The sequence below is a fragment of the Nannobrachium achirus genome, assembly GCF_963921795.1.
Source record: "Nannobrachium achirus genome assembly, chromosome: 2".
Taxonomy (NCBI): Eukaryota; Metazoa; Chordata; class Actinopteri; order Myctophiformes; family Myctophidae; genus Nannobrachium; species Nannobrachium achirus.
The window spans coordinates 27,089,296-27,105,439 of NC_137811.1; the positions used below are offsets into that span (position 1 = coordinate 27,089,296).

The 16,144-nt window shown below is 43.3% G+C and overlaps 1 protein-coding gene across 2 annotated transcripts in view; it reads left to right on the top strand.

Annotated features, from left to right (window-relative positions):
- grik2 (glutamate receptor, ionotropic, kainate 2) overlaps positions 1-16,144 on the top strand; it is a gene marked incomplete at both ends in the record, with an annotated part of 235,751 nt that overhangs the window by 80,952 nt on the left and 138,655 nt on the right. For both annotated transcript variants that reach the window (XM_080737324.1, XM_080737325.1), the window contains 3 exons: positions 2,081-2,262; positions 11,063-11,116; positions 14,066-14,239. In XM_080737324.1, coding sequence (XP_080593450.1) covers positions 2,081-2,262; positions 11,063-11,116; positions 14,066-14,239 — 410 coding nt within the window. The remainder of the gene's footprint in view (positions 1-2,080; positions 2,263-11,062; positions 11,117-14,065; positions 14,240-16,144) is intronic.

Genomic DNA, 16,144 nt, shown 5'->3' on the forward strand with positions numbered 1-16,144 from the left:
AACAGATCTACAAGCTCACAATGCGTGCATCGTGGTGCATTATGAGTAGTTTGGCTATTCTCAAATGGCCGAAATATACACAGGGCTGACGTGGTGAATGTATGTTGTAATAATAATCGAAATCTACAAAGTAAATATACAGTACTAACTACAATATTTGCCTCTGAGATGTAGTGGAGTATTGAAAATTGTTAGTAAAAATGAAAAAGACCTCAAAAGTGCTCTTAAAATACAGTTCTTGAGTTCTTTACACCACTGGTCAGTTGCCAGTTCCACCCAAACCCCTTGCATCCCGCACCGACCCTGTCCATGATATCTTTCTTTTTATTACTCCCAAATCATCCTGCATTTAAGCCCTATATACCCTCCGCCAACCGCGTCCACTTTGTCACGGGCAATGACACATCGCCAGCGTGCAACAGGCTCCCACCGTGGGGTATCATCATCAGAGTGCGACAGAGTGTTTGATTTAATGAAGACTAGGGACCGGCTCCAGCAAACGAACATAAACACAGGCAGGGGCGTCACAAGGGGTAGGAAAAGTGGGACTGAGTTACTAGGGCCCAAGGTGGTGGAGAGGCTTTAATTATTTTATACTTTAGCTATTGAAAAATAGCAGATATACAAGCTCACAGCGCGGCACCGAGTGCCGCGCTGCGAGCTTGTAAATCTGCTATTTTTGAAAAGTCGTGAAAATGTGTGCAAATCTTTGAATATATGTATTTTTTAAGCAAACATTTGTAACTCAAATTTTGCTTCTGGGGGGTCCCTGGAACTCAATATTTTGAGATGGGGTTCCGTGGCCAAATACATACCATTTTGGGGGTCCTTCACATGAAAAGGTTTGAGCTCCACTGACATAGAAACATAGGTTTTTCAAAAAAAACTCTAAAGGATTTGAAATATTCAAAGATTTTCATGATTTTTCAAAAAATAGCAGATCTACAAGCTTGCAGCGCGGCACTCGGTGCCGCGCTGTGAGCTTGTATATCTGCGATTTTTCAATAGTTAACATTCATGGGGGGGCCCCGCAGTGAATCCTTGTACCCAGGGCCCAGAATTTGGTGTGACGCCCCTGCACACAGGCTGCAGGGCTGCCGGTGTCCCACGGTGCGGTGCACTCAGCTGGCGCAGGAAGTAAACAAATAATGCCACGGGCCAGAACAGCTGGGGGACTGTAGGGGCCGCAGGCAACACGAGGGAGGGAGGGAGGGGGGGGAGGGAAGTCGCGCTGGCGGCCCCGCCGTCGGCCGATCCTCGCCGCCGTATAAAACGCGAACGTGCTATTGATCGACAGCTGTGCGTGTGGAAAGGGAAGGGGAGGGGATGCGATTATGCCGATGAATGCCGAAAGCGGCCTGCCTCCAGCTTGCATATCGGAATTGAGATGTTTGTTTGTGCTTTACTGGAGGCTCTTACGTTCAATCCAGGGCCTTTTTTTACAAGGTTCACTTCACACACGTCCAGCGCGGAGCGCTGATTGGCCCTTTGTGAGGAACGCGGCGATCGATGGCGAACACGCAATCAATGGGAATCTATGATGAATGACTAATGTCAGGTCACGTATTGATGGGAATCTTCACTCGGTTGCGTTTTGTGAGAGAGAGAGAGAGAGAGAAAGAGAGAGAGACAGAGAGAATGCATGCAGTGGTGGCGGGGGGGGGGGGCGGATGGGGGCCTGAGTCAGGCCTAAGAAAAGAGAAGAAATCATGCTCTATGTGTGGGAAGAATGAGAAAAGGTGGGAGGGAAGTTGGATGGACATGGGTGGGTGGTGAGTTCAAGGGGAGTGTCAAATGGATTTCATTAGAAATGAAATGGCAGCGCCGGAAAATATATTCTCAAAGCGTCCTCGTCCACTGACTCTAATTATAAGCGAGGCTGCCAAATGAATGGGGGCGCACTCGTTACCTCAATTACTCCACATAGACACATATTTGTGGCTTCCATTTGGGTAAAAAGGAACACACACTGCCAAGACACAATTGGACTAATTTCTCAAACAGCGACGACTGTCGTGCGAGAACAAGAACAAAGACGTTGGAAATGTTTTCATTTGTTATTCTCTCTTTCTCTTCGCAGGCCTGATCCGGTTACAGGAGCTCATCAAAGCGCCGTCTCGTTACAACATCCGGTTAAAGATCCGCCAGTTGCCGCCCGACTCCAAGGACGCAAAGCCTCTCCTGAAGGAGATGAAGAGGGGGAAAGAGTTCCACGTCATCTTTGACTGCGGCCATGAAATGGCTGCCGGGATCCTCAAGCAGGTATGTGTCGTGTGTGCGCGTGCTTGTGTGTGTGTGTGTGTGTGTGTGTGTGTGTGTGTGTGTGTGTGTGTGTGTGTGTGTGTGTGTGTGTGTGTGTGTGTGTGTGTATGTGTGTGTGTGTTGTTAGTCATTTGAAAAGTTTTGGTTTTAGTCTACTTTTATACGACTAAATTCATACGATTTTAGTCGACTAGATCTACAGTTGAGTTTATGTTTCGATAGGCCTAGATGGCGTCGTAATGGCTGATTTTACACTTGGTTGCATGCTGAAAATAGACGATCTTAAAATAGCAGATCTACAAGCTCACAACCCCGAGCTAGAGCACAACACCCAAGCACAACCACATTTAAAATTACTTGTCTTTTAGTTCTTCTGGATTTCTTCTCCACTAGTCCCTCCCTAACATTTTTGTCTAGTTTTTATTTGTTGACGAAATTGTCAATTTATTTAGAATTAATTTCAGTCATCATAGCTTAGTTTTTAATTTGTTTGTGTTAGTGAAAAAAGGTGGTCGATGAACATTTTTGAACACCGGTGTGTAGTAGAGTTGCGTAGAGCTTTTGCCTGATGCCCAAACATCTCCATTGATGGTTGAGAATTGATTGTGAAAGTTGTGCCTCATTTCACCAAAATGCTTTTGGTATAACATGGTTCACTTCACTCAGCAAGTGCATCTTAAAAGCCTGTCTTTCATTCAAGCAGCCATTGCTCGTGTTGTTACTGTAAATGTACGAGGTTTCAGAGGAAAGTGTACAGGAAGTGGATGTCACACACAGCCTAGCTTCATTTGGAACCTCTCCCTCCGCTTTATACAGTACAGAAGCTCCGAGATGAAGTTCCACTCAGTAGGGTTCCCAAATCGGGTGTCCCCGGCGAATATTAACCACTATGCATGATTCTTACCGATTTAAACGCTTGTTTCAACAAGTCAGTTAGATTTTCTTGGCTGCTAAAAATCTGAGAGCAGGTAGGCCGACCTTTACTTTTTGGATATGATGAAAAAAGTTAAGAATCATGCATGGTGATTCCCGATTTGGGCACCCTACTGAGTGGAACCTCATCTCGGAGCTATAGCGGAGGGAGTTTCCGATTAGAGCTACGCACAGCCATGACATTATCAAGGGCATAATGTTAGTAAAATATGAAAATATGAGTGAAATACAGTTTGTGTTTATCCCATATGAATGTACCGCACAAAACAAAGGTGTGGGGGATTCATATCTAAATTACATCGGGCCCCTAGATAATACTAGTCCTGTGTGGATAGGGTTTTAGAAGTACAGTATATTAGCCTGCAGAAGGGATCAGTAGCTGTTGTGCAAACATGGGACTTTGCCACAGTGCACAGTACACAGGACATGTACTCAGTAAACAGTACCTTTACACACTACACCTTACTTGTACACACAGTGACTTACTATAGGTTCCTCTTCAGTCTCAGCCTGCTGTACTGTATGCCAGTGGTTTTTAGGCTGTGACCCCCCCCCCCCCCCCCCCCCCCCCCCCCCACACACACACACACACACACACACACACACACACACACCACCACCACCCTGACAAGCAGTTGGAATTGTAGGAGTTGGGGTATAACATTTTATTTGACTCCACAGATAAATATTGTGAAAATATCAGATCTACAAGCTCGGGTTGTGAGCTTGTTGAACCTTGGCCTCTTTCTTATATTATTTAACAATTTGGCCGATGTTTGACCAGTTTTTTCAGTATAGTTTGTTGATTACTTTTAATGCAGGAATGGTCTTTTTTCGTTTCTTTTCTTTTCCTTTTTGAGGTATTAAAGATGCATTAAATTGTCCTTACAATGTCACATTACTGTCATCTGGGTTGAACCTCTGCTTTATGCTATGTGGCAGCTCTTTGAAAAAAAGAAAAGAGGGACTCAATTGAGCAGCATTGGTATTCCTCACCGCTTCCACAGGATCTATCAAACATTAAAGACAACATGATTCAGTCCCTCTCCCTCCCAGGGTTCTTAATCAATGCTAGAGCGTTCAGCAGATTGCCGGGGAAGGTCAAGGTCTCGTATCATTAGTAATGTCTGAGAGAAGCACGGCTAATGAGAGCTAATGAAAGTCTCCTCTCCTCTGCTGTGATATGCTCATTACACGTCACGTCACTCCGTTAGGGATCCTAACCACCTCTCAGCACCATTGTCAGTGGTGGAAAAAAGTACTCACAATCTTTACTACAAAGTATCAATATTGCAATGAAGAAGTACTCTGAAATTCTAAAAAATAGAAAATAGACGATCTACAAGGTTCACAACATGTCGCTTTGCGATGCGTTGTGAGCTTGTAGAAGTAATAGTACAGAAGTATTGGTATATACACTTAAAGGTATAAAGGATTTTCTTTGGTTAACATAAGTGTTAATATATTATATTCTGATTGTACTGTAGAGTGTTTGATCAGTAACGGGAGTCTCCTCGTCTCTCCAGCTCTTTATTAAATAGAATGTTTATTTTCCTGTCAGGATACCAATTTTAACAGGTTAGAGAACTTGGACAGCATGCACATTAGGGTGGATCTTAAATTACCTTTTTTTTATTTTCTTGAGTCTCACCCCCCAATTATGTTCCAATGTACAAAAAACTGCTTTGGTTAAAATTTGGTTGAATTTCAAGCATATTTAGAGGTAGCTCAATCAAGTCAAAGATTGTACATTTTATTGGTCAAAATCGAATTGCACTGCAGGCACATTTAAGTTATACATTACACATTATTCTTATACTAAGCACAGAAATTATATTTTTTAAGCTTACAAATCTAAACACAAATCTGATTACATGTTTGTCATATGTCAAACCAGAATTAATGTATTGTAGGAAATAGCAAAGCAAAGAATGACAATTTGCAATTTTTCATTTAACGTGCACAATGACATGTCTTTATTGCACACTCTTCAATCATACAACACACAACAAGCACACAGCCCCACTTCCTTGTTTACCCCCAAAACCCCCGAAAGTCACTGCAGTATAGCAATTCAGTAGTTACTGATCAATTAAAGTATGTTTTCGGCTATCGGGATACTTGTGCCGATAGTCCTGCACAATTTGCAGCAAGTATTGGAGTTGGGACTCATCTTTAGTAATGAGACCACAATATTCTTGTATTAGGGCAACCCCACGCTCTGCATGATCATTGACAACATTCATCGCCTTCACTACAGCCAGAGCTTCTTGGTAGTCCTCCCTGGGCTCCCACTCAAAGCACCTTGGAAAAAATCTTCAATGTTCTTCCTTGCAATTGTTCCAAGGTCAACAGTAATTCTCTTCATATGCCCCTGTTCACCATAAGTGATTGGAAAACTTTTGAGAAACAGCTTTAGACACCTCAGCATTTATTGATGAACCGGATACCTTGCTGCTCGAGGTATCCGGTTCAGAGCTCCAGGAGCTACCCATCATGCCCGGATGGCAAAGGTTATTTATTGTATGAAGATCTGGATGTTTCATGGCCAATTCAAACTGGCCTTCAGGGAAGAAAAAGCATGCATGGATTTGTGCATTTTTGCAGTTTGCAATTATGTGAAGGCATGGATGATGGCACCTGTTGCTGTCAGCGTTCCACTAAATGACTTGGCAGCTGTTAAAATCGTTGCTGGAATATTCATCAATAAATGCTGAGGTGTCTAAAGCTGCTTCTCAAAAGTTTTCCAATCACTTATGGTATTTGGCTCCAGAGATCGTCGGACTTGCATTGTTTGACAGTCAAGTGAGCGCGCAAACGAAGAGGCTGATGGTGAGAGCCATGAAAGATGGAAATGAAGATCATGAACAGGGGCATATGAAGATAATTACTGTTGACCTTGGAACAATTGGAAGAACATTGAAGTGCTTTTCAAAATGATGGATCTCCCAGATGACTTCCTTGACGTTGATCCCGATGAGTGTGAGCCCAGGGTAGACTACCAAGAAGCTCTGGCTGTAGTGAAGGCGATGAATGTTGTCAATGATCATGCAGAGCGTGGGGTTGCCCTAATACAAGAATATTGTGGTCTCATTATTAAAGATGAGTCCCAACTCCAATACTTGCTGCAAATTGTGCAGAACCATCGGCACACGTATCCTGATAGCCGTAAACAAACTTTAATTGATCAGTAACTACTGAATTGCTATACTGCAGTGACTTTCGGGGGTTTTGGGGGTAAACAAGGAAGTGGGGCTGTGTGCTTGTTGTGTGTTGTATGATTGAAGAGTGTGCAATAAAGACATATCATTGTGCACGTTAAATGAAAAATAGCAATTTGTCATTCTTTGCTTTGCTATTTCCTACAATACATTAATTCTGGTTTGACATATGACAAACATGTAATCAGATTTGTGTTTAGATTTGTAAGCTTAAAAAATATAATTTCTGTGCTTAGTATAAGAATAATGTGTAATGTATAACTTAAATGTGCCTGCAGTGCAATTCGATTTTTACCAATAAAATGTACAATCTTTGACTTGATTGAGCTACCTCTAAATATGCTTGAAATTCAACCAAATTTTAACCAAAGCAGTTTTTTGTACATTGGAACATAATTGGGGGGTGAGACTCAAGAAAATCAAAAAAAGGTAATTTAAGATCCACCCTAATGCACATTAAACAAGTGGAAAATTGTAAGAAATGAACCTGATGAATGGGTACTCTCTCCTGATTGGCTGACATGTTGTCACCTACCTGAAATGTTTTAGTTCACTAAAGAGCTGGAGAAACACGGAGATTCCTGTTACTCAACAAACACTCAACTACCGGTACATACTTTTCGTTTCAACCAAATTTTTTCTATTCTGTAATTCAACCGTAATTTTGCTACATGTAATATAATCTATCACCTCCCAGTCTTGATCACAGAAGCTAAAATAAAAATAAGAACGAATAATTGATATATTCCCCTAAGGTTTATTTAAGGCTTATTTGACTGTGTTTGGCCATGCATAGCCTGTCAAGGGACCGGGCTTACAGCGTGTGAGTCATCGCTGAATGGGTCGATTGCCCCTGATGGAACAACAGCGTATAATCATAACATGCTGGAGGCCCTTTCATTCAGCCCACCTGGACTCTTGGTACCCGTCGGACACCAGCAGCCATTCCGCTTCCTTCCCTACCATTTAATCATCCACCCCATTTCCCCCATGCGTCCCTAATCTGTGAGTCATAGTGGCTCCCAGCCAGCTGCAAGGCTCACCTGGCCAGTCCTTAGTTAGCATGTATGCAGAAAGAAACACTATTCCTAGTAAAAGGACCCGGTAATCAATATTTACTTGAGTAAAAGTACAAAAGTATTGGCATCAAAATATACTTAACGTACCAAAAGGGAAAGTACTCATGAGTACTAACTTGTGTTTCACAAGTATGCACACAACTTATGTCTATCTAACTATTAATTTAGCGAATTTCTGTCCGTCCGTCTGACCGTCCGTCTGACTGTCTGCATGCTACTCTGACGTCATACTCTGACTTTATAGTACTGTCATCACAGACTGGCCTGGGCACGGAAGACCATGTATGGGCATAAAGAGCTGCCCATTTGGGCACTCCAACATTACTTCTGAGACTCCTTCCTACATTCAATCCCTCAGATACTAGCCAGTTTAAGCATCGCAGCGGCAACGGAAGATGACAACGGTAACCGGAAATGACCCGCGCTCGATAGATAAACCTGCCGTCGCTGCAGCCGTCTCTACTACGGCAGAAGGTTCCTTCCCACGTAGCGCCTACTCCGTCTGCTGCGTGTACGCGTCGCCATGGGAACCAAAGCGTTCGGGGTGGGAACCCGCCGCCGCCGAGGCTTTGCTTAACCATTTTGATCGCTACGGCGATTACGTCATAGCAGCCGTAGTCCGCCTGGCGTTGCCGTCCTGAAAATCATCTAGCTTAAACTCGCTATGTGCGGTGTGCACACCCCCCCAGGCACAGGACTAGTAATTTATTAAAAAAACACTTTCGAAAATAGCAGATCCACAAGCTCACAACGCTTGTGGATTGTGGATTGGAAATACTCCAGTAAAGTAAAAGTACCTCAAAATTATACTTAAGTAGAGTACTTCTGATACTTAGTTACTTAACACCACTGCCTGCCTGTGTAACCAGAATCGTGCAGCTTAAATAGGGGTGGCACCCTGCCAGTACTAGTGGCCAACACGCTTCCATATCGTCACTGTCGGGCAGAAACTTTGTATCTACAAGTAGTTTTTTCGTAAAGTAAAGGCTTGCTTCATCACACAAGACTGTCGCACAAAACTAGTGAAAATAGCAGATCTACAAGCACACAACGCCTCACTGTGCGAGGCGTTGTTTGCTTGTAGATGGGCTATTTTCACTAGTTTAGATCATTTTTAAAATGATATATACAAAACGAACGGTTTTGGACATACAAGGTTTCCACCCGACAACGATGATATCTACAAACGCCCATGGGAGCTCCAACTGGAGCCGGAGGCTTGATGCAATGCATTGAAAGTTAATGAGAGCCGGGCGGACACGCTCATGAATAGACAATTTTTTGTAATGATTGATAAAAAAGAAGACATATCACGTGTTTTCTAATCTATACTTTTTCCGATATGCAGGAGAAGAAACTAAAGATCACAGTCATTTTCTGACTGGACAGTATATGTGGTGTCGTTTGACCACCAATCGTTTGACAGTATATCAACAATTGACATTCAAAAAAAGAATTCAACGAAAACATCTGAAAACGTCTGTACAGTATGTGTATCCACTTGTACAGATCAGCTACTTTCAAATACAAGCAGTACAAGCAGTGGCATTTTAGATTTTAGGCTATTTAAATTTTAGGCTATTCAAAAATAGTAGATGTACAAGCTAGCTCACAGCGAGTGCCACGCTGCGAGCTTGTAGACCTGCTATTTTTGAACATTTTTGACAAATCTGTGAAATTGTTTTGAATTTTTGAATTATGAAAAGAAAAGGTTTGAGAACCCCAGATTTAGAATCACCTCAAGTCTTATGTGATTAAAGACCCAATGACATTTTTACTATTCCGAGGGGACCAGCCCTTCAGGCGATGGGATTTAAAATCTGAGTAATGGGAGTAATGGGAGCCAGCAATGGGAAACAAACAGGTGAATGTAATCAAAGGTTCATTTATATGCAAGCGGACCTGTCTATGTCATCACTTTATGAATTTCTGTTCACAGGAAGTAATTAAGAATGGCCTATTTAGGGACCTTTGATATAAATATACACAGAAATTGTTTGTTTTCTATTTTTTTGGCATCTAGTGTTAGGTATGGCCATATTATCACTACAGATATGCTCTAAAAGTGTGAACAACATGTTTTTGATTTCACCCTGTCTTTTAAAGATATATTAGACCAGACCTCAAAAATAGGCCGAAACTGATAGCGGTATTTATTTTCTCCTGCCTTTTCCCCCAGACAGGCAGTGTGTGTTGCAGTGTTCAGTGTTTTCTGTTCTCAAGTTAGCAAACATGGTTGCCTCTCTGCGGGCAGGCTGGGCCTCAGCACAGCACGGAGAAAAAACAGGAAGCCTTGTTGTGTGATGTGAGGCGAAACCCGGCGGGGAGCGCCAAGCAGACAGCTGGGAGGTGGCGAGGATTTGAACACAGCTTTATCGTGACTCATGTCCCTTAAGCACATTCATAACGGATACACATTATTGTGTATCATTGTTTTATGCTTTAACTATTGAAAAACAGCAGATATACAAGCTCGCAGCGCGGCACCGAGTGCCGCGCTGCTAGCTTGTAGATCTGCTATTTTTGAAAAATCGTGAAATTCTTGACTCGATTCTATAAGTGTCTTTTGAATCCTTCTAAGGTTTTTTATTCAGCAATCTGGCCAGCCATCGTCAAAGAAAAGGTCCTTTTCACTCAACTGGAGCTCAGTTAGTCTGTTCTTGAGAGACTACTGTGTCAGTGGTTCTCAAACTTTTACATGTCAAGGACCCCCAAAATGATATGTATTTGGCCACGGACCCCCATCTCAAAATATTTAGTTCCAGGGACCACTCAGAAGCAACATTTTAGTTACAAACGTTCGCTTTAAAAATAGATAATATTACTTTTCAAAAATAGCAGATCTACAAGCTCGCAGCGCGGCACTCAGTGCAGCGCTGTGAGCTTGTATATCTGCTATTTTTCACTGGTTAAAGCATTCAATAATTCTAGGCCTAAATGGGTTAATTAGCAACGAGTTGTGCTAAATGCACGACGCTGTGGTTGGTATGGGGAAGTTTCATGCTGCGTTTCTGGAAGATACTGTTGATTTGTGGTTTTCAACCTTTTTCACATCAGTCCATTTTTTATTCAGCATTTGAGCCACAGACCATCATTTGACGAGATTTTGCTTCTCAGACCGAAAACGTTCGAATATTTTGTTGTCGTGGGATAAGATTTTGTCCACAATTTCATGCCCTATTGATGTGCAATGGGAGAGATAGCAGGCCAACGTTGACGGAAATAACTATTCTTCTACACAAACACGCACACACTCGCACTCACTTCCATCTGCATTCAGAATGAAAATATGATGGCTTCTCTCTATCCCTGCTTGCATCTATGACTCTATTGATTTTGTCAAGCTTTGTCATACAACAGTATTACATGGGTCTCCAAACGTACAAAGCGTGAGCTTGTAGATCAGCTATTCCCAGCATAAATAACAATGGAGAATAAATTAGACATCACCCTATCAATTTCAAGCATTTGACTTTATGTTTGACTCTCTCTCTCTCTCTCTCTCTCTCTCTCTCTCTCTCTCTCTCTCTCTCTCTCTCTCTGTTACTATCTATCCTTCACACACAGGCTCTTGCCATGGGGATGATGACAGAATATTATCACTACATCTTCACTACACTGGTAAGTAGAGAAGCTGCATTGTGTGGCACACTGGCACAGTCTCAGACATCAGGTCTACCTCAGAGCTTCATCTTTGCATATTTTGGCATTGAAAAAACATCAATTACAATCATATTATGTCGTCTATGTCGGGTGGATACCTCATAATGTCCAAAACTAATACTTTTCAGGATGCAAATTCAAAAATAGCAAAGTAGCAGATCTGCAAGCTCGAAATGAGTCGTTTCGCGCGGGGCTTCAAGCCCTGCTTCGAGTCGCGTTTTGAGCTTGTAGATCTGCTACTCTTGATGTAGTGTGATCAAGTAGGGCATTCATTTACGAAATAAATATGGCTTCTGCCCAACAGAAACGATTATTATATTATCCGATTTTTTGTTTTTACGCCAAACATGCAGAAGGTTGTAGCCCGGGGCTGCGCACCCATCCATATTGACAGCTTGCCCCACTGTATGAGACGCATGAAAACGTTGGATCTCTCCAGACTCCCCGCAACATGGCAGCCACACCTGATCATAGCCACCAGACAACGTTTCCGACTTGTTTCAGATGCATCCCAGGAATGACAAGCGGTTATGATCTGCTAAAGATGAAAATGGGCGTTGTCTATTTGTTTTCCACGTACCGCTCGCGGAAATTAACTGAGCACCTTATCAGTCCTGCTTATTGAGCCGGGCTTTTATCGAGCCCACTATTGAGTGTTTTTATATAATGGATAGTATTGTAATACTTTCTTGATCGCCTCTTGTCTTGATTGTTTAAACATGACATCATGGGCCGCTATGCTCAATATCAAGCTTGATAAGCCCAAAGCTTACCGGGTACTCAATAAATCTGTTATCGGGTTATTGAGCTACCCTTGTTTAGGGCTCCATCGCTACTAAAAAGGCACTGAAAAAAGAAAAGGTTGTATTGACATGATCTTCCACAGCTCATTCTAATATCTACACCTAAAAATCTCAGGCCCACCCAGATTACTCCAGGCCCAGTCATTAGACACGGTCGGTATCCGCCACTGGCTGTACCTGCTGTACTAAGACAGAGGACTGTACTGTGGATGTTTGGCTGACGAGAAAGTGACAGCCTGTGTATTTCTCCTAAAAAGCTGAGGAAAGATGTGACAGAGAAGAGAGAGAGAGAGAGAGAGAGAGAGAGAGAGAGAGAGAGAGAGAGAGAGAGAGAGAGAAAGAGTTCTGACACTCCGTGCTTGTTTTAACAGACGTGCCCGCCGGCCCGCATCGCCACACGTCAATCGTTCAACTCCCTCACTTTTCCAGTCCCTCGCGTGCTGTAGGCCTACATACACGTGCACTCGCGCACACACAAGTCCCTCGATAACTCCTTTACTCATTGCTTTTCGTCTTTCTCTTGCATTCAGGGCAAATAGTAAAAACCTCTATACTGTACTTAGTTTATTGGGGTCCCCCCGGGGATTCGCCGAAAATGGGCGATCTGTGAGCTTGTAGATATGCTATTTTCACAGAAAGTTCACCCCAGAATAGGGGCCCCAGGGGTTCAAGTACCCTAGTATCACACTCTCAGCTCACTGTCATTCAGAAGAGGCTGGGGGATGTGCTCCTTAAGTTAGGATCAGAATTCTCTCTCTCTCTCTCTCTCTTCACCTCCTACCCTCTGCCCATTATGTTTTTTTCCCTGTCGCTTCTATCAAATCCCCTTTTGAAAATTGAATTCTTCAGTTTTCTGAGTTGTCGGCACTATTCATCACGACGAGGAGAAAGGCAGACAATTTCCATTTTAAGAAGGGACATCTGAGAGGCCGGCCGTTCACGGTCTCAGATCTCTTTTTTTAGCAGCAATTCGGTCTCCTTAATGCGATTTATGCCGGACAATTAAATATCATACACACTATACTCGTGTTTTCGGGGGAGATTAAATGTACAATATGGCCGTGAGTGCGGCTCCACGGGGACCAGAGTTACAATAGCGGACAATAAAAGAGGGAGATTTCTTCTTTCTCAGGGTTGTGTTTGGCAGAGAGAGAGAGGAGCGCGCGCTGACAACCTAATCCAGCCAGCACTGAGCAATCCAGCCACATATGGCAGCCATTTTCTGCCAAGCTTTCAATTTACCTTCCGCTGTCGACTCTTGCTCACTCTGCGCCACGTTCTGTGCATGTACTGTCTGTATGCACACAGTACACGCTTTTGGCTTTTGTTATGTGGCGCTAAGCTGTGTGCACACCAGAACCAGATTTACTTCAATAAGCTTGTAGCCTATAACACAGTATAGAGTGCCTACACAGTATACATCCCGGAATTATAAGTTCGCAATGGCTTCACTCACTAGATACACATTTTTGCACAAAGGGTTTATGCAGAAAATAATGTCTGTGGTTAACATAAGCCTAAGAAAGTCTCACATTTTATTCTGCAACATAAACTGCAGCCTTTAATGTTCCGACTGTGAATCTTTAAGCTGCTCTATGCTCTTTAAAACGTCTATTTATTGCCTCTGTGGTTAAACATGTGTAAGAAAGTGTGATTGTGGAGATTATCTCGTTGAATTAAATGTCACAAGTCTTTATTTTGCTATAGAACTTTCTTTTTGTGATTTATCCAAAACCTAATCCAAACATTGCATTGAAAATCCATGGTTTGAACCCGCTTGCTTATTTGGGAGGGACAGAACACAGCAATAAAACGACATTCTGTAGAGTTGAGACTGTGAATCTGTCAAAGTTTGCAATAAACCACAACATTACAACACTGTAAATAAAACCAAACTGTGTTCAAAGTCTGTGTTAAAATTACAGTTACAAGAGAGTACGTAATTACAAAACAATGCTATACCCATGGCATGGAGTAACTTCCCGGTTGGTCTACAAAAAAGTCATCGTCCCTTGGGCACTCTATATGAACGACTGTGTTGTGTGCTTCAGTTGAATGAAATCAACAGTATCTCTCAGTGTGTCGTTGTGTCTCCCTCCTCCAGGATCTTTTTGCTCTGGACGTGGAACCGTACCGCTACAGTGGCGTGAACATGACAGGCTTTAGGATCCTGAACACGGAGAACAGCCAGGTGGCCTCCATCATAGAGAAGTGGTCCATGGAGAGGCTGCAGGCTCCGCCCAAACCTGACTCTGGTCTACTGGACGGCTTCATGACCGTGAGTCACTATTTACTATGAATGAATGAATGAATGAATGAGTCCTCCATTCACTATGAATGAATGAATAGCCAGTTTAAGCATCGCAACGGCAACGGCAGATGACAACGGTAACCGGAAATGATCCACGCTCGATAGATAAACCTCTACTACGGCAGAAGGTCCCTTCCCACATAGCGCCTTCTCCGTCTGCTGCGTGTACGCGTTGAGAGGCTTTGCTTAACCATTTTGATCGCTACGGCGATTACGTCATAGCAGCCGTAGTCTGCCTGGCGTTGCCGTCCTGAAAATCATCGAGCTTAAACTCGCTAATGAATGGTCTACTGGACGGCTTCATGACCGTGAGTCTCCATTCACTATATGAATGAATGAATGAGTACCTCCATTCACTATGAATGAATGAATGAATGGATGGATGAATGAACTAGACTGCACTCTGCCAAGGTGCCAACTTGCGCCTTGTGCACTCGTGGCCATTTATGGCCTACTTGTGCGCCAGCAGAGCGCGCCCTGTTATTTACGTATATCAATTTGCATTTGTTGATGGTGACGTCACCAAGAATGCTGGTCCCTGATTGGCTGTTGATGGTGACGTCACCAAGAATGCTAGTCCCTGATTGGCTGTTGATGGTGACGGCACCACGAATGCTGATTCCTCATTGGCTGTTAACACACTTGGTGCCAAATCCGAGTTTCCCGAGTTTGTAGTAGGCCTTGCAAAACCCGAGTTGGACGTTTTTTTTGCTCCCCCTACTCTCCTTACCTCCTACTTCCGGTTTCGGCATGATCGCAATCGCGAAATGCATGTTTGACTCCCAGAACAGCCCATGGCAGCCCCCATGACAGCCAAGTTTGTTTACATTTGAAGAAAACACTATAGCCTATATCTTTTGAATGCCTGAACAGATTTCCAAGCAGATTTTTTTTGTTTGAAAGCTGTGAATGGCGTGCACACGTGTGTATTATCTGTGCATTATCTGTGCACATCGTGCACATTAAAAGGTAAGATTCTGACAATTCTGGCAATGGAAGACATCGAATATTTTAATGCTTGGCAGCAAGCAGGTTAATAGTGACGTCACCAAGAATGCTGGTCCCTGATTTGCTGTGCGGACATTGACGCTGAATGAATGATTGAGACATCCCACAGGACATCCCACAGGATGCACCGCTGACATCACAACCCAAATATGACAAGCAGGGCTATAGTGTCACTGTGATGCGGACCCTCTGTGATCGGAGAACACAGCAGCAGTAATGACTGCTGCACACACAGTGCACACCATCCCTCTGTTATCTGGGAGCTCTGCCAAAATATCAACTCACCAGAGGCACCACACAGGGGAAATGAAAGGGGAGTAATGGAAATGGGTCTGTGTGGGGGTTGGGGGTGGGAGAGCAAAAGGTGCAGGGAAAGAAACAAAGAACGGAATATACTGTAAGTGACATTAGAGTCTTTTGCAGAGTCGCGGTGGTTCTCGGGTGTCGAACCTGGAGAGAGAATGGAGTGTTTCACATTGGGACCCCCCCACCCCCTTTTTTGTGTGTAGAATTAATGGATCAATTGTCATGGCCTTTTTTTCCCCCTCCGCCGAGTCCTTTTCAGTTGGCAAGGAAAGGAAGGACCCAGTTGCACCAATGAGCGTGCAAGTGTGTTTTACATGTGTAGTGAGCGGCGTGCTAATTGTGTCAGTTGTGAATCATGGGTGCACACAGAGGTACGGATCGGTTGAGAGCTCTTGCATGGTGGGTTTTTTAGTTCCCAGAAGTAATGGCTGCTAACTAGATAAGCCCTCTGTCGCCATCTTCATTCTATTTACACAGCTCACACACACGTTTTTTTTTTTTTACTCCTGTTCTTATTCTAGAAGTCTAGAAGACTATATAAGTCTAAAAACACTAGCC